The sequence below is a fragment of the Castanea sativa genome, chromosome 5 (genome assembly GCF_040712315.1).
Source record: "Castanea sativa cultivar Marrone di Chiusa Pesio chromosome 5, ASM4071231v1".
Classification (NCBI taxonomy): domain Eukaryota; kingdom Viridiplantae; phylum Streptophyta; class Magnoliopsida; order Fagales; family Fagaceae; genus Castanea; species Castanea sativa.
Window position 1 is genome coordinate 29,101,970 of NC_134017.1, and position 23,795 is coordinate 29,125,764.

Below are 23,795 nucleotides of genomic sequence, written 5' to 3' on the forward strand. Positions count from 1 at the left end.
CAATCCTCCACCATATTCCTTTAGAGAAATAAGGGAAGCCAACCTTGATAGCATTCCAATTAGGAGAAGAAGGAAGGCTATTAGGGTTTTTGGATCTGTTTCTGAAATTAGAACAATACTTAGTTAACAGCACCCTTACCCATAAAGCCTCCTTTTCATGGTATATACGCCAATTCAGTTTGGCCAATAGAGCTAAATTCTTGGCTTTGGCAGACTGAATCCCCAGACCGCCTTCTTCCTTGGGTCTTATAAATTTTTCCCATCCAACTAGATGCATTCTTCGCTTCTCATTGGTTGACCCCCATAAAAAATCTCTATTTATTTTATCCAATTTATTGCACAAATGAATTGGTAAAACAGCTCCTTGCATAATATGGTTTGGAATAACTGACATCACAGACTTCACCAAAACCGCCCTTCCTACAAAGGATAAAAACTTGGTCTTCCATCCAGCCAATTTCTTCATGACCCGATCAGCCACAAAATTAAACTGCCCCCTCATTGCTCCTTTATGTTTAAGGAGAAACCCCAAATACTTCCCAAAATTATTCGTGCTGTCAAGGATGCCCTCCTAATGAAGCAGAATTTGAAAGCGCGACATGTACCAGTGGATGACACTTGTGACCGCTGTGATGATTTTTTGGAGACTATCTTGCATTGCCTTTGGTTATGTGATAAGGCTTGGTCTGTTTGGTGGTTTGATCCAAGTTTTCAATTCTTGATCTAGAAACGTTGTCGGTCTTTTTACGACCTTGTGGAGGCTCTATTCAATGAAGGTTCGAATTATTGTATTGCTTTGTTTGCTACAACTGCTTGGGGATTATGGTAGAGACGTAATCGTATGAAAGTTCATCAGTCCGCTTGGCACCTTCATGAAATTGGTGATCGAGCAAAAGAGTTGGTTTAGGAATTCCTCAAGGTGCATAACTGAACTTGCCTATGGTGTGTCGTCGACCTTGAGCTTGCTGGCACCCTCCATTGTTCGGCTGCTACAAAGCCAATGTGGATGCTGCTCTATTTGAAGGCTTGGACTGTATGGGGATCGAAGTGGTGTTTTGGGATCATGAAGGGTGTATTATTGTTGCTCTGAGTCAGCAGGTTCACCTGCCCTAATCAATAGAAATGGTAGAGGCCTTGGCAACGAGAAGGGCAGTGGTCTATTTGATGTGATCATTGAAGGAGACTGTCTTTGGGTTGCTCAAGCTTTGGCTGCCTCAGGTCGATGTAATGCATTATTTGGTCAGGTGATCGAGGAGACTAGACAGATTAGAGCATCATTGCAATAGTGCCAGTTTTTGCATGCTAGACAGGAAGGTAATAGGTTGGCTCATGACTTAGCCAGGAGAGCAGTTTCAACTGCAAACACATGTTTGGGTAGAAGAACTGTCTAGTGATTTGGATGCTGTATTCCAATCTGATTTTTTCTTAATTTCTTAATAATACTTCGCTTACCTTTTTATAATTAAAAAATAAAAAAAAGTTGACAAAAAAAGAAGAAGATAAATGCGTTGAAACAAAAAATCATAAATACACCAAAGAAAAAAAAGGGGGGGGGGGAAATAAGCAATTAAAATATAAAGTTGTGTTTGTGATCTTAATATAAGAAATAAGGAGGATCAATTGTTAGTCAAAATTGAAGTTTCTATGACTAGCCTTCCTCCATTAGATCTTGATTCCAAATTTGAAATCCATTTTGAAATTAAACTATGTTTGTGAAAGGAAATAAAGTGTAGACTTTTCCATCCGTTAGAGCATTCACAGCAGTGGAGCTAAATAGCTATATTGCTATTTTAGCTCCACTCAAACCACAAAAACCCTCCTGCAGCAGTGGAGGCAAAGTTAAAAATTTTTAGGTTTGCGCTACAGTGCTCATGTATCAATACATGAGCACTGTAGTTGAAAGTTATAAAAAAAAATAGTTTTTTATTCGGACAGGGGATTAAAATACAATAGATTTGCTGAAGCTCTACCCTCTCTTTTCTCTTCATTCACTCCGGAACTCTCTCCTTCTCTTTCTCTTCACGGTCACTCTCTGAAGCTCACCGCCACCGCCGCCGCCGCCGACGCCGTCTTCAACGTCAGCTGAGACCCACGTCGATCAGCTGAGACCCACGCCGACGTCGTCTCAACTCTCTCAAGCTCGACGATTCTTGCTGAATCGTTGAACTTCGCCGCCGATTCTTGCTGAATCGTCGAGCTTCGCCACCGATAAGGTCTGGATCGTCGAGTCTCGCCGCCGATAAGGTCTGGATCGTCGAGCCTCGCCGCCGATAAGTTCTGGATCGTCGACTTTCATCGCCGACCCATCTCGCCCAGTCCTCCATTTTGCCGCCGATCCTCATTCTCATCGCCCACGTCACTGTCCCACGCCGTCGACCCATCTCGCCCAGTCCGTCTCACCGCCGACCTGTTCGTGGGTTTTTCTGTGGCTGTGTTGGTGTGGTGGTTTTTCTCTGTAATTTGTGTGGGTTTGTTGGTGTGGGTTTCTTTGTAATTTTTGTAGTGGTTGGTTGGCAGTGGATGGTTGTGGGCGGTTGATCTTGGTTGGCTGGCAGTGGTGGTGGATCGGTTTGTGGTGTTTTTTTATTTTGTGAGATGTATTATTTAATTGTAGTAGAAATATTATTTTATTGTGATGTTTATGTTATTTTATTGTGTTGAAAGTTTAAAATAGATCATCGTCAGAAGATGTTTTGTAAAGTGAATAGGTAAAATAAATAAAGTAACTTTTTGTGGAGCTAAATTGCTAACAATTTAGCTCCACTGCTGCGGATGCTCTTATACTTCAAATTCCAAATTTGAATCTCATTTTGAAATTTAAATTGAATTTTATTTATTTATAAACTTAATTGTAGTTGTTGAAAAACATAAATTGTAGTTTGGTACTCTGTAAAAAAACTTGTACGATATAGGGGTTAACATACGGTTGGCTTTCTTAGTTTCTTGTATTGTCTTTTACTTGTACACAAGTCGAAACCTAGAGGAGAATTCAGAAACCCAACTCTGTGATCAATAATGTCTAAATCTGTGAAAAAGGAAAAGAAAATATCGTTGTCCCAGGAGCCTGTCCCGGACGACATCCTCTACGACATCCTGATTGGGCTGCCATTGAAATCCTTAATCCGATTCAGGTGCGTTTCTAAATCTTTTCACTCAATCATCACCAACCCCAATTTCATTACCGCAAATCTCAACCAAGCTATATCACTGTCCAATAACAACAACGCCCACACTGGTTATCTTCTATATACACAGCACCGTTCATTTAGAGTTAAATCCAAAAAAGAATTGTGTACGGATGTTTACAATAGCAACCACACTTTGACCGACGTTTCTAGACTTGAAATCCCTTCTTCTTTTGGTGGTTTTAACAACATGGTTGGCTTCTGTAATGGCACCCTTTGTCTCGCTGATGATATGACCTCTCCTAATTGCAAAATGTATTTGTGGAACCCAAGCATTAGAAAGTTAAACACGGTTCCTGCTGATACCTTGCTTGACCGCTCTTTGGATGCTAATTTCACTCATGTCACTCTTGGACTTGCCTCTGACTCCAAAAACAATGACTTGAAGATTCTCAGATTTGATAGCTTTGAAGGATGCCCTGCTGAGGCCCAGGTTTACTCGTTGAGTAGGGGTTCGTGGAGAAAGATTGAAATACCTATGGATTCATATGGGACATCTGTTACTTGTGTATATCCATCACCCTGTTTGTTTTTCAATGGAGCTTTGCACTCTTTAGTATGTTCTGAGGTATTATGGTCTGAGGTGGAGGTGGAGGTGCAGGCTGTGGGGAACGAGGAGGAGGATAGCCGCAGATTCATTTTGTCCTTTAATGTTGATGATGAGAAATTTCATGAGATAAAGCTGCCTGAAAACAGTTTACGCAAAAGACATTCGGAATGTCTTGCAGTGCTAAAGGGATCACTGGCTTTCATTGGTTTCAGTCTTGCTGATAGCCGGAGTGGTACTTGCTTCATATGGGTGATGAAGGAGTTTGGTGTGTTTGAGTTTTGGACTCGAATTTGTGTACCAATGGCAATGGATGGACGTGAAAGTTTGCTTGGCTGCACTGTTGATGGTGAACTTCTTATTAAGCGTTCAAGCCCTTTGAGGGACCGGATTGTCTCTCTTGACCCTCAGAGTTCAAAAACGGAAACTCTTACAGTTCTATCAAGTGCAGATGTGATTTATACTGCTAATTTTGTGGAGAGCTTAGTTTTACTTGATGGGTAAACATGGAAAACCAGTAAGTTCTAGTTGGCCTTCATTTTTTTTAAAATTCATATTGACAAGTCATTTTTGTATTTGTGTAAATGAATCCGTTATTATCTTGTGTTTTCTCTCCCTTTGTTATAGACTTGAAAGTAATCCTCTTGTTGTAGAAAAATAAATATACAAAACAAAAAATTATCCCTTTGGGGAATATGGCTTTTATTGTAAAAAATAAATGTGTGAGAATGTTGTGCATATTCTAGAACACGGCGTGTCACGGTTTCAACATACATGTTTAATGGGTCCGGGTCCAATGTTGTCAAGTCTACACTTATTTCAGCCATATTACTATCAGCTTTTCAGGCATAGAGAGGAGATGATGATATCTCAAAAGCCTGGGGGGCATTGTCTTATTATTAGTAATTTTTTCCCCTCAAAAGCTTTGGGATAAGTAGGAGAAAATAGTAGTTAACATGTTGATTTTGGTTGGCTTGTTGGACAGGTTGGGGAATGAGACCAAATTTCATCTAGTTAATTGGGCTCCAGTTTGTGCCCCTCTTCCCTCTGGTGGTTAGGCTATTAGGGGTTTGAGGTGCTTTAATAAATTATTATTGGGGAAGTGGCTGTGGAGGTTTGGGCTTGAGAGGGATGCATTATGGCAGAGAGTGATAGAAGTGAAGTATGGTTGTGAGTGGGGGGGATGGTGTTCCAACTCAGTGTTCAGTTCCCATGGGGTGATTTATGGAAGTATGTTAGAAAGGGTTGGCCTACTCTATCAAGCTATCTCCAGTATAAGACGGGATAGTTCTAGAGAAAAGTTTTGGCAAGATCTATGCTGTGAGGAAAACCCTTTTGCTATGTGCTTTCTTGAGTTATTCAGGATTTGCTGTGACAAGTGGGCAAGTGTGGTAGATCTTATGAAACTCACTAATGGAGTCCTGCATTAGGATATGAATTTCATGCAGGTTGTGCAGGATTGGGATTTGGGAATCTTTGTCGAATTGCATGGATATGATCTATGGGGCATTTGTAAATGGAAGTGATGAAGATAAATTGTGCTGGAGACTAGATAAGAAAAAGAGATTTATAGTAAGTGGTTAATATCTGGTTTTACTTTGTAATAGCAACCAATATTTTCCTTGGAAAAGCATATGGATACCAAAGATAACTTCCAAAGTTGCTTTCTTTGTTAGGACTGCAGCATTGGGGAAATTTCTGATGATTGACAATTTACGGAGAAAGAGTGTGTGGCTTTTGGATTGGTTTTATATATGTAAATGCAATGGTGAATCATTTGACCATTTATTACTTCACTGTCCTATTGCTACAAAATTGTGGTCTATGGTGTGTCTAAGGTGTTGGGCTAATTTGGAGGACTGTGGTGGAGTTGTTAGCTTGTTGGCCAGGTTTTTTTTGGCGTCACCAGAATGGTCATTTGTGGATGGATACCACGCACTGCTTGATGTAGTGTCTGTGGAGGGAGAGGACCAACCGAAGTTTCAAAGATATAGAGAAAACCATGTTTGATCTCAGTTATTTTTCCTCAGAACTTTGCTTGATTGGATGTTAGTTTTGCATAGTCAGCCTTTATGATAGATTTATGTAATTTGCTCAATTGATTGTATAGTCCCTAGTTGTGTACATGATTATCAAAATTGTGATCCTGGATCCTACACTCCTAAATTGATTTGGATTGCTATAGGATGTCGAGATGGGATCGTGTGCCAGAGCATAGGATCGCCACCTTACTGCGATTATGGGTGATTCTACAACACATAGAGACTGGATCAATTTTTGTCAAATTGGTCTTCCATTTCGGCCCTAAATTGAGAACTATTTGGGCTCAATTTTATCAATGCTGGTGTCAGGGTATGTCATTCTCAAACAGGACCCATTTTATATTTTTTGTTTTATTTTGTGGTTGATGTGCAGGGTGGTGATGATAATATTAGTGGTGTTGCTGATGGTAATAGTGATGATGATGAAGTTTGAAAGAAGACAACAAAAAAGCTACCACTAAACAGGCTAAGGGAGAGAAGGCATCCAGGAAAAAGATGCAAAGCAGTCAAATAGTAAGAAGCCAAAGAAAGTAAAGTAGGTAGCTATTAACATATTTAGAAGGTTGCCAATCCCATTGTGTTTTTGGATGATTAGCATTTACTGTTGATTTATCTGTTCTTAATAGTTTAGCTTTTTTTCATATGGAATTTGATCAATCTTGATATTGTGGCTGCCTTGCTGGTGATGCTCATGACTTCTGTTAAGTGTTAACTTCTATATGGTACTTGGGAGCATGGGATTATTTTAAATTAATTGCAGCTAAAGAATGTCTTAGTCTATCGTGTATGAAATGGTCAATTTACTATGAATGCTTTATTACTATCTTCTGCTGGGAAGGAAAAAAAGAAAGAGAAAACAAGTTTCTCCCTGGTTTTTCAGGGTGGCTGAATATTCAACTTAGTTTCATCATGGTTTTGGGTTCAACTGCAGATTCTCACAACATACATTCTAGGAAATCTCAAACTGTTACTGCATTTCCTGATTTGTAAAAATAAAATTTAGTTCGGAAGCTTTAACCCGTTTTAAAAATCCAAAATTTTAAATAATTAAATGCTGATGAACTTTGAGTGCATTGCAGCAATGCTCTGAAAATTGCAATTTATAATGAGATCAAGTGACAGTGACGGGGTGATGATCACTTCACTTATTAGATGGCTTTCTTTACCTCATCATATGCAATTTTTTTTTAAAAAATAAATAAAAATTCAAGGGAAAAGTCGTTGAGGGAATGTTGATGTGTTATACAGTCCAAATATTATCTCCTGGATTTGTTCATGTACTAACTATACATATAAACTAGCCTTGTTGCGCGCATTATATGTGTTCTCAAAGACTATTAATTTTTTAAATTTTAGTAGTACTACAAGTTTTACTAATTGAACTTACAAATTGATGCGTTAGCAATCATGAAAAGACAACTCAAATATTCATTTATGAGGTGATTGAAGCTTACAAATTACATTTATTGCTACATCAGCTTGTAATTTCTCAAAAAAACAAAAAAAAAAAATCTTGAAAGTTTTATATGATTTAACTTGTAGTACTCTTAACATTTTTGTCTTTTATTATTATTATTTTTGGTTATTATCAAGAATTTTCATTTATCCCAATTTGAGTTTTAATTAGTGTTAATTTGCCAAAAAAAAAAATATATATATATATATATATATATATTTATAATGATAATAGTGGTCCAGACACGATTCAAAGGAATAAATTCTCACTTAAAAAAAATGAGAACAAAAACCCTGCCCTCCACTCTGAAATGGAAAAAGCATGTGTTGGAATTCACCTTCTACTAAACTAAACTCTGATGGCTCCTCCTGTGGAAAACCAAAAAAATTGGATTAAAAGCTATTCTAGAGCCATATGTATTGCTACCAGTATAATTGCAGTGCTGTGGGGTCTTAGAGATAGGTTGATTCTTTGTTCCCAACTTCAACTAGATGCCATCGAAATTGAACTAGATGCAAAGGTTGCAGTTTGCCTTATAATAGAATAGCCCATCTGAATCACTTGGTGAATTTGCTTCTCTAGTTGATGATTGCAAGGAGACCTTCTCAAGAGCAAGCTCAAGATTTTTTGTTTCTGTTGAATTGAATCCACTTCTGATGTTTTGCTGTTGTTATATTTGGATAATCTGGGCAATGTATTATTAAGGGTAAATTCCAATAAACTACTCTGAGGTTTGAGCTAATGCTAACCTAATCCAAGACTTTTTAAAAGTGATCAATTTAGTCTTTAATACCTTAACACCATTTAACCCGTTATCTTTCTCCCTTTCTCCTCTCTCTTCTCAGACCCTTCTTTTCTCTCTTTCAGTCTGTGGTTGTGGCAGTGAGACATGCTTTGCTCTAAAGTTGTGGTAGCTTTAGAGAGAGAGAGAGAGAGAGAGAGAGAGAGAGAGAAGGTTGAAGAAAGTAATAAAAAAAAATGAAAAGTGAAATATTTTATTAAAAAAATGTTTAGAAATAGATAATTTGAAACGAATTTTTTTTAATAGTGGTTGTGTATAATTAGTAAGTAAGTTGTTATGCTAAAATAAAAAACAATTTTTAGACGGATTGATGCAAATACTCTTAGGGGAGTAAATTAAAACCAACTAAATTACAAGAATGTGATTCTCAAAAAAAAAAAAAAAAAAAAAATTACAAGAAGGTAATATTCTATTTAACTTTATATTTTGTTGAGTAAAAAATGATGATAGAGTTGATTGGTTGTCCCATGGAGACTACTAGGGCATAACTAAAATTAGTCGCTAATCCGCGCGATGTAAGGGCTAATTGAAAAGCTATATATATATACACTTAGTCATGGAGAATGTATCATTGATATATGATTGACTTGTTACATTATTCAAAAAAGAAAAAAATTCATTAAAAACAGTGACTATAATAAAAACAATGGAACTATAAATATTTTTCTTAATAGGAATTGTTAAGTCATGTCATCATGCTAACACTTCCATTTAAATTATCATCTCCAATCACCCCTTGAAATTTCATGGTTGCCTTTGCTTCTTGCCTAGTAGGATTGCACAAATTTATTATCCTACCTGTATGCATATTAAGGCACACAGTAAACAAAAGCAAATATAGAAACACATAATCTTTCATGTAATTGTTTAATTTCTCTAAACAAATGCCAAGTTAGTGTTAGAGTCTCAAATTCAATTAGTAAAAACTATGATACACACCTACTCCAAACTTAAACACACCACCAATTCTACCAATACATGTAATCCTGCATAACTCATGTTTGTGTCCATAACTCATAACTTTCCTGGCCCTAAAACCCATCCCAACTATTTGCATTAAACAATCACAGTAGAAAAATTTCTATTATTAGTAAATTTTTCCCATAATCTATATATATAATAATAAATAAAGCTTAGAGAAACTCAAATTAAAATTCTAAATAAGAGTTCCAATTTTGCTCTATGTGTCTTAAATTATTTATTCTTAAAGAGCTTTATTTCTTAATTTTAGAATCAAATGTGAGACCACATTATAAATATTCATTCAAGTGAGTTATTGAGTACAAAAACCAAAGAGTTTAGAATAAATGAATTGTAAAAAAAAAAAGTGCTTCACAATAATAAAAAAGAAGGATAATTTACATTTTTTACCTAATAATATATTTACAAAATTTTTTAAAGAGTTAAAAAAATATAAAAATGATTATCAATAGTATTTAAATTATATATATATATATATATGAATTATATTATGCATCTTATTGTATATCTTTAATTGTATCCATGCATATGCATGAGATTACAAGTTAGTTTCTATCTAAAAGAAGCTTCCACTATTACCATGTATTTTCAAATAAGTCCTTACGCAACTTGTAGGCTTACTAATTAGCAATTAGCTTGTAATTATTGGAAATAACAAAATCTTCATATATCATTGAATTCTTTCAATGTAGCAACTATACTAACACATAAATAGTAAGAAATCCTACCTAATTATAGCTTTGCAGCAAATGCAACTCAGTTGTTTCCTTGAAATTTAATTATGCTGCTATTGGAGGCAATGCAATTTGACATAGATCTTGTGTGACTTCCATGGAGAACTTATCTACTAGAGTGCTAGCATTCTTCAAAATGAGCTTCCAAATTCTTATATGTGTCTTTAACATGAACGTTACTCTAAATAGTTGAGTAAACAAAGCATCATAAACATTAAATTATACGCAAAGTACATACAATATAGAAATCTAACCATGGCATGGGGATTGACCTCAATCTTGAATTCGAACTTGCAACAAACTTCACTAACAGTCATTTTCACAACAAAAGTTTCAAATTGAAAGCTTTAAAGGTCCAATGGAAGAACAGATTTTTTCAAAAGTTTTTTTATTATTTTATTATAAAAAAGAAGAAAGCAGTACTAATTTAACATGATAAATCACTGCTCGTAATTTGGAAAGCAAAAAATAACAAATTATAGTTCACTTACTCATTTAACCTAAACTTTTCAAACATATGCTAACAAATAGATATTGATATAAAATATTCACCTTGTAACATAATAAGTCTCAAACACACAACTTTAATAGCTTTAAATGAATTTATCATAGTTGTATTTAAGTTATGGCTATAGAATAAGAGGCAGTAAATATTATTCCATGAAAAACTATTCTCTTCTCGTCTAATAATTTTTTGGAGGGCCGTCGCCTTGAATTCGACTAAATTCTCTCAATTCCATTGGTCACAGCACATACCATGTTGGCATGAAAAGAAACAAAAAATAATCCAAACAACAATAGAGGCTTTTCACAAAACAGACATAAATTTTTTACCAAGCCTTTAATTTTCATTGATTCTAATTTCACCGGGACATTTTGTCAAACACTTAGGGTGAACCTATTTTCACAAAGGATACCAATTCTTATATCATTTTCTCAACCATTATACTAGCAAAAACATGAGAAAGAGAGAATTACAAAGAGACAAAGCAAGAAAGCTGGTGAATTTGTCAAACAAAATTGGATTTTGAATAACATATGGAAGTCTTTGTATTTTTTGAGACCTTGAGCCCTGAGTTTTAGTTTTGATCAACTCAAACAGGAAGATAGTCTATATATATGAAAGTTCACTTGGTGTATAAAACACTAGTGAATGTTTAAACCCTCAATTTCAAATAAACCAATACAAACTTATACTCAAAAAATAGATGTGCGAAATGATAAGTACAAGCAATATCCAAATAAATAAACAACTCTAAACCATAATTAATCACAACACAACAACAATTAAAAGGTAAGAGTAAGGGTTAGAGAGATGCAAACACAAAGATAACACCGACACGTGTTATCAAAGAGGAAACTGAAGAACTCGGTGAAAAACCTTTCTGCCACCCTCCAAGTAGTGAAATGATCCACTAAATAATAAAGTTGGGATACACAAATAGCAATAGACCTTTCAAGCCCAATCTACCTAATGCACCTAAGGCCTCCAAGCTTCTTGCTCCAACAAGGTAAAGCCTAACCGTGTCTTCTTTAGTTTTTTAGATCTCGCAATAAGCCCATTGCATCAACCAAATAAATTGGTCATCTTCGAATTGCTTCCTAAGCACCAAGTTGCCTCCTCACTGATATAGGTATGGTGAGAAAATGATTTGGCTAATAAACCTCTCAAGGATATGTCAATGGAGAGGGTGAGAGTAGAGAAATTTGGAGAATCAAAGTCTAAGATTGCGAATGAGTCAATCTTGGTTTTCTTTAGGGTTTCTTTCTCAAAATTCTCTTTGGGAGCTCTTTACCTTTCGTGGGAATAAGGGTATTTATAGCAAGGTATGTGAGGAATGTGAAAAGTCACTTTTCTGCAAAACAGGGCATTCTGGCGACTCACTCGTGATTGGGATGAGTTGAGAGTTTGAGTCACAGGTTAACTGCCAGGCCAGACTGTCCATTTTTGTCTTATAGTGCTCCAGCTGTTGTGTCCCTTCAGATTCCTGCATGCTTCACACATGTGGTATTTTGGCGAGTCATCAGTTGCGAGTCACTCGCGAGATCTAGTTGCGAGAATCATTTTGAATGCTCACACACTTAAATTCTTCACACTCCCTCATACACAATCCTTACATTATTCCCACCTAAATACAGAGTATCTAATTGCTGAAATACGACAAATTTGGTACGGAATAAAGCCAACATATGATTGAATAAATTCAACCTTACAATATATATATATATATATATATATATATATATATATATATATATATATATATATAATAGATGAAAAAAGAGAAGAATAGAATAAGATAGCCAAATTGGATTGCAAACATATATTATTAAATAGAATAATATAATTAAGAAATAAAAACTCAATTGGAGAGGATACAGATTTTGAATGAAGGGTACCAATTCATGGAGATGGGGCAGGCCTTTCTTTACAAAGGATATTGGTTTGAACGAGGGAAGAAAGCTTGAAATGAAGGTATGGAGGCAGGGGAACGTGTATGTAGAGAGAGGCATGAAGGAACTTGTGTGTTTGAGAAGGAGATGAGATTGTGTGAAGAAGGAGGGAGGCAGTATTGCGTGAAGAAGAAGAGAGGGAGTTTGATGATAAGTTTGATGTGAGAGCTTGAAATCCTACGTGGCAAGCTCTAAAGAAGTCAGAAAAAAAGTCAGACGCTTTGATTTTATAGTATATATAGATATAGATTATTCCTTTACATGTTATTTATTTATTTATATTTATATATTCCCCTCCATGTTGATAATTGATAGAAAATATTTATGACATGGCATTTCACCTTGACCTTGGATTTAAGGAGTGACGTGGCAGCTTGTATTGACGAGCTTGGCTGCAACTTCATAAAGTCCATTGACTTTGCCACAATTTCATAATGTTAACCAATGCCCTCAGAGAATTGGTTTAAGCGTTATTTTTAGAAACATTTTATTGGGAAAATGATATTGGCAGCTTTTAAAATTTTCCATAAAAATGGTGTCAAAATTTTTCTATTATAGTTTATTAACAATTACCTTAAAAGCATCCGTTAACATGACTCTTTTATTATTTCCAAGTTATACACTCCTAAAATCTTTAATGGAATAACTACAAAATTAAAGGGATGATTGGATGGAATCAAATCTTAGAAATCTCAAAGTAATCACTTCTTTAGCTGCAATATAAAATAACAGTATTGCCAACCTTGAAAGGTACAAACATATCAATTTTCTCGAGATACTCTTCCTAAATTTGGAACAAAGTTTTTCTCTAAATTAGAAACTCTTCCAACTTTTCATATAATTCATTTTTGGGTATCAAATTTGAAAATCTAACTGTTGAATTTCATATTCCTTATGTTCTTAACACACACATCAAATTTCGTTCAAATTTAATATTATTTACTATTCAATCAATAAACTTATTTTTTATACACAACTTTAGATTACAAAATCTTGAAATTTTAACATTTGTGATGAAATAGAAATTGATCTTTGATTTTCTTGAAATTTTGTAAGTATGAATAATGTACTAAAAATATTCAATTCAACGGTTAGATTTTTAAAATTTACATTCAATATAAAGATATATAAAAAGTTTGAAAAGTTTATTTCTAAATTAGTTTGAAAAGAAATTTTGTTCTTCAATTTGCTACTGAGTTAATTATCAGCAGATCTTCCCTGCAAACACCCCCACAAGCCTTCGTTTTTATTACAGGAGTTTGCGAACTAATCCTCTGGCACCTTGATAAACCTCCTTATTTATTACGAGAAATTATAGAGTCTTCTGGTGGACCACGTCACTTGTCCACCATTCCACTAAAAGACTCCCACTTGTTTAAAATTGCTGAGTCAGTAATCAGTTTCTATTTTAAAAAATGTTCTAACTCAGCAATTTCAAACAGGTAGAAATCTTTTAGGGTAATGGTGGACCACACCACTTGTCCACCGTGAGGACCTTATAATTTCTCATTTATTACAGGTGTTTGCAAATCAAGTCTAACACTTGATTAACTGCATCATCAATAATAAATACTACAAAGTGCCACATATATTCGATTATAATTCCAAAGTCAATAATTTCTTCTTTTATCATAAAAAAAGGGAAGTAGTTTATTATCAACATGGGAAAATTTTTTTTTTTCATTTATCAAATTAAAAAAAAGGGAATAATTTATTATTATGCTCCAGACTCTTTTAAGCTAAATATTTCCTCTAACTTTCTTTCCTTTTAATCTCAAAGCGTAATAATTTTATTATTATATAAAAAAATGTAATAGTTTAATTTTGAATCCCTTCCCTCCTCTCCACTAGTAATTTGAGAAATGAGAAAGCCTTTTGCTTTTCCTATGGGCTGGAGGCAGTTATTAAAGTGACACTTGAACCTAAACATAGGGCCTATTTAATGTCCAAAATCAAAGCAGACATCAAGACCAAAAAATAGTGTGAAATCCATTGACCAACGAAGGAAAAAACAGAAACACAAAGCCCCCAGATAAGGAAAAGAGAAAAGAAAAGGCAGGCACAATATCACACGTGGCAACAAGACAGAAGTTATAAGAAACACACCATTAATAAAAGAAGTTATTATCATCATCTCTTCTTCACATCAATCACCTTCTCAACCATTTTCTGTCTTTGCTCTCACATTGTGTCCACACACACACACTCTCTCTCTTTACTGCCAGACGAAGAAGGCAACCTCGTAGTCATCATCGAGGTTGTGGTGGCGTCGACTTTGAAGCACTTCTGTTCTGTTTTATTGTCAATTACTTCATGGGAATTTTCAAAATTTTGTAAGTTGTTATCTTATTGATGAAATTCATAATATATATGAAATTTTCCTTGCCTTATTAATAATTCCCAAACCCCAGTTTAGTACAGCATCTATAATACTGTAATTGTCTGTGATACATGTACTTTTAGTTTTTAGTTTTTTTTTTGGGATTTAACTTTCAGGTGAAGAGCTTTGGAGATGATGGAACTGAAATTGTTGTTGTAAAAGTTCTCAAACTTGTCGACAAGAAGCGATGTCGTCTACGGAGGTTTCTGGAATCTTGGAGAACTCAAAGGAGCTCGATCGGATAAGGAAAGAACAAGAGGAGGTGCTTGTCGAGATCAACAAGATGCACAAGAAGCTCCAAGCCAGTGAGATTTCTTCTTTTAACTCATCGATCCAAATTAAAATAAAATTTGAAACTTGAGGTTCGGTCTTTATCTTTTGGTACCTTGGATTAATGGGTATGTGTTGATTTAGTTAATGTTTGTGTTCTGGTTTAGATTTTTTATATTTATGTGTTTGAATGTTTAAGGTTTGTGTTTTTGGAGATGGGTTTGGTTGAAATTAGCTGCTATTTGAGTTATGCTAGCTGGGTTTTGTTTCTGATCATGAGCTTTGCTGACAATTGGTTTTAGTGTCATTGAATGTGGATATGTTATGAAGGGATGGTTTGGGTGGTTTTTATCAATTTGAGAGTGTGAGAAAGTTTAAATTACTGTCTGGGATTTCATTTTTGGGAAAGCCAAGATGGGAATTATTCGATCATGGGTTTAAAATGTGTATATTGTGGACCTAGAATTGGTCACTGGATCGTGATCAATGAGGAGCTCTCCACTTCAGCTAAACTTTGTTGTTTAACTTAATAGTTTGTGCTTTGTTCTAAGTCTGTGGAGGTGCCTAATTTGGAGTATTAGAATTCGTAGAAAATTAACTTTATGGGTTATAGAAGCTCAACTTTGTTGGGTTTCCTTAAGTGATAAATAAACCTAGATTTAAGACAACAAGAGGGGTCACTGTGTTATTGAGTATGCTTGATAGGGATATCGGTTGTATCGAGAATATTTCATCAAGGCAAGACAGCTAGTTAGATCCTCTGATGATTATTTGCATGTATACAGTCACTATTTCATATCATGCACCTTTTCACATGAACCTCTTATAATTATCTTCAGCGATGTATTTCTTTGTCATAAAGGATATCATTGTATCTGGTCGGTGCTGTTTTGTATCTGTGGTTTACTCGCTAGAGGTGGGTCCAAAGGGCACTGCCTTTGTGAGAATCCATGTCGTAAAAAAAATTGATATCATTGTACTTATATCATTCTTTCTTACTTATAAAAAAAAAATTGTACTTATATCATCATATGTTACCTTTTATTACTAGTCTTAACCTATTTATGTATTACTAGTCTTAACCTCTTTATGTTAGGTAAGGAAGGGTAATGTGCAACATTATAATAAAATATCTATGCACATCAACTCGACCTTAAGATAAATGGGTACATGTAGAAAATGAATACAGTATGCAATAATTTCTCCGTAAGCATCCATTTGGATCTGTTAAAGAACGAAGGAGAGTAATAGAAAATATTAAAAATGCTTAGTTAGGAATCTAATTTCTTCAGCAATCTAGTAATTTCCTTTTTCTCACCTGAATTCTCAACAGAACCATCCTATGCCGACTTTGGAAAGTTTATGTCAAATAATTGGGTAGTTGTCTTATATGCATATTGGATAGGCATGAGCGGAATAGGCGAACATTTGAGGATTTGGAGTATACGGCGGACCAGCTCTTAGCTTATTGTTGGTACTTTGTTTGATTGGGTGCATGCTTGGGACTCAAGAATAACAATACTTCCCATGATGTTGCCAATGTAAGCCTACTCCTTAGATGCTTTCAGCAGTTATCCACTTCACACTTGGCTGCTCACCGTTTACCTTGGGCATGATAACTAGTACACCAGAGGTGCGTCCTTCAGTCCTTTCGCACTAGGGAAAGGTCCTCTCAATGCTCTAACGCCCATGCCAGATATGGACCGAACTGTCTCATGACATTTTGAACCCAGCTCATGTGGTTTATCGAAAGAGGTTATATGGTTCTAAATAGAGCTAAATGGTGGCATGCAGCCAACCCTGAGTAATTAAGATAAGCTGTATGAGTTTGGTACTCTAGTTGAATTGGTTGATGTAGGAAATTGAGACATGGCATAGATACAGCTCAAAAGAAAGGAAAGAAGTGTAGGGGGGACACAATATAGATTAACTGTGCTAGGTAGATCAAACTTTCTATAACTTTTGTAGACCTTTCTACGTGTAAAATGTATTCAAGTTGGCAGAGTCATACTTAACAAATTTATAGATTGAAATTATTCATTTCTTACTGTCGGAAGATAAAAAGTATGAGTGTCAGTATTGTAGGATACGTCACATGAGGAAAAAGTGACCTCATCTTCTATGCTGGGAGTTAGATAGGAATGTGTTTGGGGATATTTAATCTGGAAAACTTCACAATTTGCTTTGTTACTTTGAGAAATGTGGAGAGGAATATATTATATATGTATACATATTACTCAAAATTTTAGAAATAAGATGTGCATAACAGATTGTTACAACAGTGCATCTATGTGTTGGTATCATCAGAGATTTTGGATAGTAATTGTGGAATATGTAAATATTTCTCTGGATCTGAATTTATTTAATTAAAATAAGCTAAAGAAAACTATGACATAAAGCAAGGAGGCTTCAATCAACTAAAAAATCTTCTTCCTAGAAGCGCTCTAGCCTCTATATCTCTGTAACTGTGTATAAAATTCAGTAAAATTAAGTTTTATTAAAGATTCTTAACAAACATCGCGAACTTACTTTATTTAGCATATTAATGATAATTTTTTTTACTACAAATCAACTAAAAAAAATCTTCTTGATAGAAGTGCACTTGGCTTAATATCTCTGTAACTGTGTATAAAAAGTCAGTAAAATTAAATTCCATAAGAGATTGTTTCCAAACATCTCAAACTTACTTTATTAACCATATTAATGATAATTTTTTCATGTTGTTACTCATCTCCCAACTCATAGCTGCTGCTGTCTATTGGACTATGTTTGATTGCATGATGGTGAAGGGAAGGGAAGTACCTTCCTTTAAAGTGTTTGGCTTTCTTGGAAAAATTGGAATTGGAGGAACTTATGTCATTGGTTCCATCGTTATTAACAACTGAACCACACTCTTTTTCTTGTCTGTTCTTCCCCTGTCTCCAAGTTGGGAGGATAGAAAATGGAGGGCCCTGGAGGGAGGGGCTTCATGCAATCTGCCATCCTTCTTCACCTTCACCCGATTACACAAAGGATAGCCACTTTTCTCCTTCCCTTTTCCATTACGCACCTTTTTTCCCCCCCCGCCTTCCATCCAAGCAAGCATTGCCTAAGTCCCTACACTAACTAAATGGTTGTTTGATGCCAATATAACTCCATAAATTATAACAATATGCTAACATAACTTATATGCTTTAATTTATGAAGATTCTTGTTAATTATTTACCTAAAGCAGTGAATTGACAACGCCACTGCCACCACTATAATTTTCTCTCACTGTAGTCACTGTTGTCTTAACTATTACACAATTACTCCACTTCTAGTTTAGAACAACCTTTCCACCATCTTTTTGCTAGCCCTTAAGACCATTGTTGCCACCATCACTAACTCACTGCTACTATTAGCTTGACCCCATACACCACTATTATCATCTCAAGTTCAACCATTTACCTATTCCAACATCACTATTATTGTTGGCAACCATGCAACTGAATTCCACCACTACCATCTCAATGTCTCCAGGAGTACACTACTATATGTGATCCAATATTCTTCCTTGATTACAATCTAGTTCTGTTTTCTTTTGTAGCTTGTTTTTATATCTTTCTTTGTATGTTGGTGCAGCTCCTGAGGTGGTTGAGAAGCCTGGAGATAATTCATTATCTAGGTTGAAAGTTTTGTATACTCATGCGAAAGACCTGTCAGAGAGTGAAGTAACGTATGTCCATTCTACAGCTTTTATGATATCTATATCTTCTACTTAAAAAAAAATAATTACAGAAACATGTTTTGCACCTTTTATAATTCTCAGTATTGTACTTGGCTGCAGCATTTCCAGCATGTTGTTAACTCAACTTGATGCTCTGCTTCCTTCTGGGCCTCCAGGACAATTGAGAAGAAGGATGGGTTTGTGCTAGAATTTTTGAGCTATAATATATTATGGGAAAATTAGTGAATGCTGTAACCTTTTGATCAATCTTTCCTTTTTTAGCTTTTCAGTTATAAAAAGCTTTTATATATATGTGTGTGTGTGTATATAAATACATAAATTTTTTTCAAAATAATAACCATCTTATAAATGGTCCTAGCCTAGGTTTGTTTTTAATTTATCTCGTAATGCATATTCTACTAGCCATAAGCAGGTATGAATCTGTATCCTTTTAATCAAGATTTCATGTTTTAAGTTTTTAGGGTTTTATTTTATTTTATTTTATATATTGATACTTTCCGATACATATTCTACTAGCCATGTGAAGTTATGCATTTGGACTTGAAGGGAAGAAGTTAGAGTATAGATAGGCACATATGCCAAATATATTGTTGAGATAAAAGAATCCGTGTCCTTATTGTATTGAAATTCTCTTGATTTAGGTGAGGTCCTTAACTATTTTCATGCATACTTGTACATTTAATAAAAAGGTTATGTTGTTTTCATTACATGTAGTCTTTAGATTTCTATTTAGTTCTCTAAAGAGAATTAAATACCAAGAACTTCAAGCTATAGCCATCTTAAACAGCACTCTTAAATTTAATGTTGAGCATTTCATGACGAGCTAATAACTCAGATCTATTGGTTTGTTGATTGAAGCATGTTTTTCAGTTCTCAACATTACTCTTGAATCCTGTTACTAATCCTTGATTGTGTTGGCTATAGCGAATTCATTGTGATAAATAGCAGCATCAAGGGACATGGCATGCTATCAATTTTTGGTGGATGACATTGAATTTATGTTAGGATGAGAGGAACTTCTCACAAATAAGTTTAAAAGGGCACATAAATTAGCATTTAAGTTTCATCAACTTGTACAGCTTTGCTAGTGAATATAAAACATGAAGCCAATAAAATGCATTTTAGTGGCTGATTCCAACGAGATGCTTGTCTTGTTGTTATGGAAATTATATACTTTGTTCATTTGGCTGACGATACATATATTACAGAAGGCAATGATCCGAAAAGGAAAAGAATGAAGACTGATTCAGATATTTCAAGGATTTCCAATAATGTGCGAAGTCAACTAGAGGCTTGTGCTAATTTAAAGGGAGAACAGGTATGCATATATCATGATATATTTTTTAGTCATGCATGATTTCATTAGAGTTAGCACATCCAACTAATTAACTCTTTTGGCGAACAAGTTCTTTCACTTGGATGATGTTTTGTGCAGTTCAGTTTTATTAATGTGAACTGTTATTCCAGGTAGCAGCTAGAGTCAGACTAGACGAGGCTGATAAGGATGAGTGGTTCGTTGTAAAAGTTCTGCATTTTGATAAGGAGACAAGAGAGTAAGTTCAGTTCTTGTAAATAGGACATCACCATGTCATGATTTTATCTTTTTTGAAGAATTAAAGCCCTTCTTCAAGATCATCATGATAACTGATTGACCTATTTGAGCTGGCTTATCAAATTATAATTGTGTTGTTTGAGCTTCAGGCTAGCTCAAGAAAGAAAAAAAGAAGAAGAAAAGAGCCATAGCCTGGTTAAAATGCCTAGCTCAAGGTCAAATTGAAGCTTAAGCTATGAAATTATTTTGAAATGAATTATGGCATGGTGTAGATGTAGCTTTTCTAATGATTTGGTGCAATGTATAACCATTAAAACACATGCCATATGAATATAACTGTCTGGCTCAGAGATGTTATATGCTCCATATTCATGTGCCTAAGTTGCCCTTGACTGCTTGTGGATGAGTGAGGAATGAAACCATGAGGGTTAGTCTAGAATGGATCAATATACAAATTTGAATGAGCTTGTTGTGGAGATAACATCAAAGTATTAAACTGTTTGTGAGCTGGTTGCTATATTTTTACCATAGACAGAAGTTACTGCATTTATCTTGTGTTGCCAGTAATTAGTGATGGAACAAAGGGGTAGAAGAATTTTTCTTGATGCAGAACGGGTAGGATAGAAAATGGAAAACAAAAACAGAAAACCCTAGGCTTCAAACTATTCTTGGAGTCTCTTTTTAATGGGTTTCAAGGATTACATCAAGCCTCAATTACATTCTTTAAAATCCTCAACAACATTAAAGCCCAAATTCAAAAGTTAATAAGAAATCTACTTCAAAATATGAAAAAGAAATATGGTATCTTAAATAAGAAAAATATATTAAATAATGAACACTAAAAAATTTTTGGTTGTGCTGCCTGCATCACTACTTTAAAGCCCAAATTCAAAATTCAAAATTGAAACGCTGTTTCTCAAAAAAAAAAAAATCTGAAAAAAAAAAAATCTAAAATTATTATGGTTGTGCTGCTTGCATCACTACTCTAGGTATTTTTTTTCCCTTTAGAAATTACTTTATTCCTTGCTTATGAAGAAGCAACTCTATGTGCAGATTTGAAGTCCTAGATGAGGAACCAGGTGATGATGATGAGGGTGGTGGCCAAAGGTAGCTTTATTTTATTGACTGTAATTTGACTACCCAATCTAAAATTCTATTTAGATACTTCTATGTTATCTTTCTATTTCCATAATTTTGTATAATTATTAATTACTTAGCTTAACTATGCGTGCTACTTGACTTGCATTGAGAACTCTATTATATGTTAATGGTTTTAGGTTGTAGAGTGATCTGGGGTTTATTGGCTTACTAATAATTTCTACTGACATCAAATTACATCAAAGAGATTTGATTTAATTCGACATAATACTGTTCCTAAGGGTTGTATGACTTTTGACTGCATCTTTTCTGCCAAGGGAAAAACAGGGAGAGATAGAAAAGGAACAAAAAAAAAAAAAAAGCTTTTCCATTGTTTGGACTCCCCCCCCCCACCTCTCTGTTCTTTCTCCTCCTTGATTTTTGTGACTTATGCCCTATACTGTTAAAATTGCTTTTCTTTATTGTTTTTCTCTTTGGCCTGATTTAGTATTGGTCTTTCAGCAGGTCAGTTTTGTATGAAGAGACACTTTTTGTTGATACTTGCTGGATAGAAATTTCTATTTTAAAAATATTTAAAGAATGTGGATAAAGACTTTCAGGTTTATGACTAGAAGACTAGAACTTACATGGTTCCTGATGAGCTGGATTGGCTCAGAGATGCTGAGTGTTGCCTTTTCTCCACCATTTTTTTTTTCTTTGGCTTAATGATTAGTGCTGGTTGTCCTACTGTTAAATGCTTAGAGGAATAATATGGTCTATGTATATATTTTACTTCTCTATGTAATTGAACTATTTTCATCTGAAAGTGACATTCTTTTTACTTTGCTGCTCTTAGGAAGTACAAGCTGCCCATGTCAAGAATTATTCCTTTCCCCAAGAGAAATGATCTTAGTAATGTACAAGATTTCCCTACCGGAAGTCAGGTTTTGGCTGTCTATCCAGGAACAACTGCACTTTATAAGGCAACTGTTGTTAATGGCCATCGCAAGGTGACAATTCTATCTACTTTCTTTAACTTGAACAGAAGTTATTATTCATTTCCTTTGAAATCCAATATTCTATAGGTTCTTATACTTCCTTTTGAAAATGCCTGTGAGTATTGCATGAATCTAACTACTTCTTGTAATTTTGCATATTGTGGCCTTCTATCAATTGTTCCAAAATATTTTCAGAGGAAGACGGATGAGTAAGTATATCATTCTTTGTCTTTTAATACTCACTGTCTATAATATTTGGAAAGATTGCACTGTCAATGTTGCCATAGCTTCTTATGTAATTTGATTTCATTAGTAAAAACGATAACCTCAATTTGTGTTATTAGTTTCTCTTCAAGGTAGATTATGGATTCTAATCTAATTTGATTTCATTAGTCACCGAAATGATAAACATATGACCAAAAAAAAGAAAAAAGAAAACGGTTCTAACATTTTTTTAAAGGAAACAAATAAGCTTAATTTATCTAGCAAAGTCATTTCTTCATACAAGGAAGATGCAGAAGAATGATGACACTGCCATGTGCTTTCAAATGAGGATATTTTGCTTTAAGATCTTTATATTATGTTGTCAATAATACATATTTCATGATTTGGTTGGGCAGTTATTTACTGGAATTTGATGATGATGAGGAAAATGGATCATTGCCTAAAAGGACGGTACACTTCCAAAAGGTGGTTCCTCTGCCTGAAGAATCTCGTCAATGAATTCAAGCTGTTTATAGCCGTGTATAAATCTCAAGTGTTATGTAACATTATGAAGTTTCCTTTAACGTGCCTTACGTTACTTTTTTATGTTATATAATCATATTTATATCTTATCCCTCTCAACTATTGAAAATCTTAAGACTTAGTGTGCGTTTGACACTCGCTTAAAAAACCAGCTTAATTTATTATTCAGCTTATTTTTGGTACTATTCATAGGCCTCATTGCACTTTTTGGTACTATTCGTAGGTCTTGCAATTTTATTTCAGCTAACTTTTACCTTTATCTACAGTACTTTTAGCAAAAAAAATTCAGTTTTAGCAAAATAAGCGAATCTCAAACCGACCTTACCTTTACTGTCATTCCGTCCATTCCCCGTTTAATTTTTTATCTTACATGCCCAAGTGTCATTTGAAATTATTCCTCTCTTGGGAAAAAGTTTTTCTACCAAGAAATGAAATATTCAGCAAAAAAAGAAAAGAAAAAGAATGATTATAAGCACGTATAACTTGTGGTATGTGTAAGTTTTGTTCCTCAGTAAAATAAAGAACAAAGTGGTAACTTTGTTTAAAGGTTGAGGTTTTCTACTTTCTAGTCTTGGAACAGTTTCAAATTTCAAACAAAATGGCCAGAGCCTCGGCATTATGGAGCCAAAAATTGCCTACTAAAACCAACAGTGACCCAAATGGAAAGCTGCTAACTGCATATACTACCCATACTACCTAGAACCGACTCTTCTTAACTTGCTGTTAAATTAAGCTGAAACAGCCTGCCAATCACATAATATGGCCAAATTTATATATGTAAAGACATTGTCATTGTAAGTTCTCAGCAATTTCCTTTCCCTCTCTCTCTCTCTCTTTCAATTGAATAATTATGCATATGCA

The 23,795-nt window shown here is 34.6% G+C and overlaps 2 protein-coding genes across 7 annotated transcripts; both read left to right on the forward strand.

Moving 5' to 3' along the window:
* The first annotated feature begins 2,935 nt into the window (after positions 1–2,935).
* Positions 2,936–6,524, forward strand: LOC142633407 (F-box/kelch-repeat protein At3g06240-like). Of its 5 annotated transcripts, none has more exons than XR_012843901.1 (3): positions 2,936–4,249; positions 4,718–5,304; positions 5,409–6,524. XR_012843901.1 is itself a non-coding variant. In XM_075807642.1 (2 exons), exon 1 carries the CDS (start codon positions 3,016–3,018, stop codon positions 4,234–4,236), a length of 1,221 nt encoding a protein of 406 aa, XP_075663757.1. In that variant the 5' UTR covers positions 2,936–3,015; the 3' UTR covers positions 4,237–4,249; positions 4,718–6,524. The 5 variants fall into 5 exon arrangements, 2 of the variants coding, with proteins under 2 accessions (XP_075663757.1, XP_075663756.1); XR_012843902.1 differs by lacking the exon at positions 4,718–5,304 and having other exon boundaries at positions 5,918–6,084; positions 6,148–6,524; XR_012843903.1 differs by lacking the exon at positions 4,718–5,304 and having other exon boundaries at positions 5,918–6,084; positions 6,189–6,524.
* Positions 6,525–14,299: 7,775 nt separating this feature from the next.
* On the forward strand, positions 14,300–23,119 carry LOC142636351 (SAGA-associated factor 29 homolog A-like). Of its 2 annotated transcripts, none has more exons than XM_075810541.1 (10): positions 14,300–14,534; positions 14,698–14,886; positions 18,455–18,548; positions 18,660–18,736; positions 19,769–19,878; positions 20,028–20,113; positions 21,166–21,219; positions 22,046–22,199; positions 22,383–22,396; positions 22,808–23,119. In XM_075810541.1, the coding sequence occupies exons 2-10, from the start codon at positions 14,769–14,771 to the stop codon at positions 22,908–22,910; spliced, it is 810 nt and encodes a 269-aa protein (XP_075666656.1). In that variant the 5' UTR covers positions 14,300–14,534; positions 14,698–14,768; the 3' UTR covers positions 22,911–23,119. The 2 variants fall into 2 exon arrangements, with proteins under 2 accessions (XP_075666656.1, XP_075666657.1); XM_075810542.1 differs by having other exon boundaries at positions 14,325–14,534; positions 19,772–19,878.
* Positions 23,120–23,795: the final 676 nt, after the last annotated feature.

Excerpts from the sequence above, each read along its gene's own strand:
- LOC142633407 (XM_075807642.1), top strand. The coding sequence starts at position 3,016 with ATGTCTAAATCTGTGAAAAAGGAAAAGAAAATATCGTTGTCCCAGGAG.
- LOC142636351 (XM_075810541.1), top strand. The coding sequence starts at position 14,769 with ATGTCGTCTACGGAGGTTTCTGGAATCTTGGAGAACTCAAAGGAGCTC. Across the intron at positions 14,887-18,454 it reads GCACAAGAAGCTCCAAGCCA|CTCCTGAGGTGGTTGAGAAG; the intron begins GTGAGATTTCTT and ends ATGTTGGTGCAG. Across the intron at positions 20,114-21,165 it reads TTTGATAAGGAGACAAGAGA|ATTTGAAGTCCTAGATGAGG; the intron begins GTAAGTTCAGTT and ends CTCTATGTGCAG.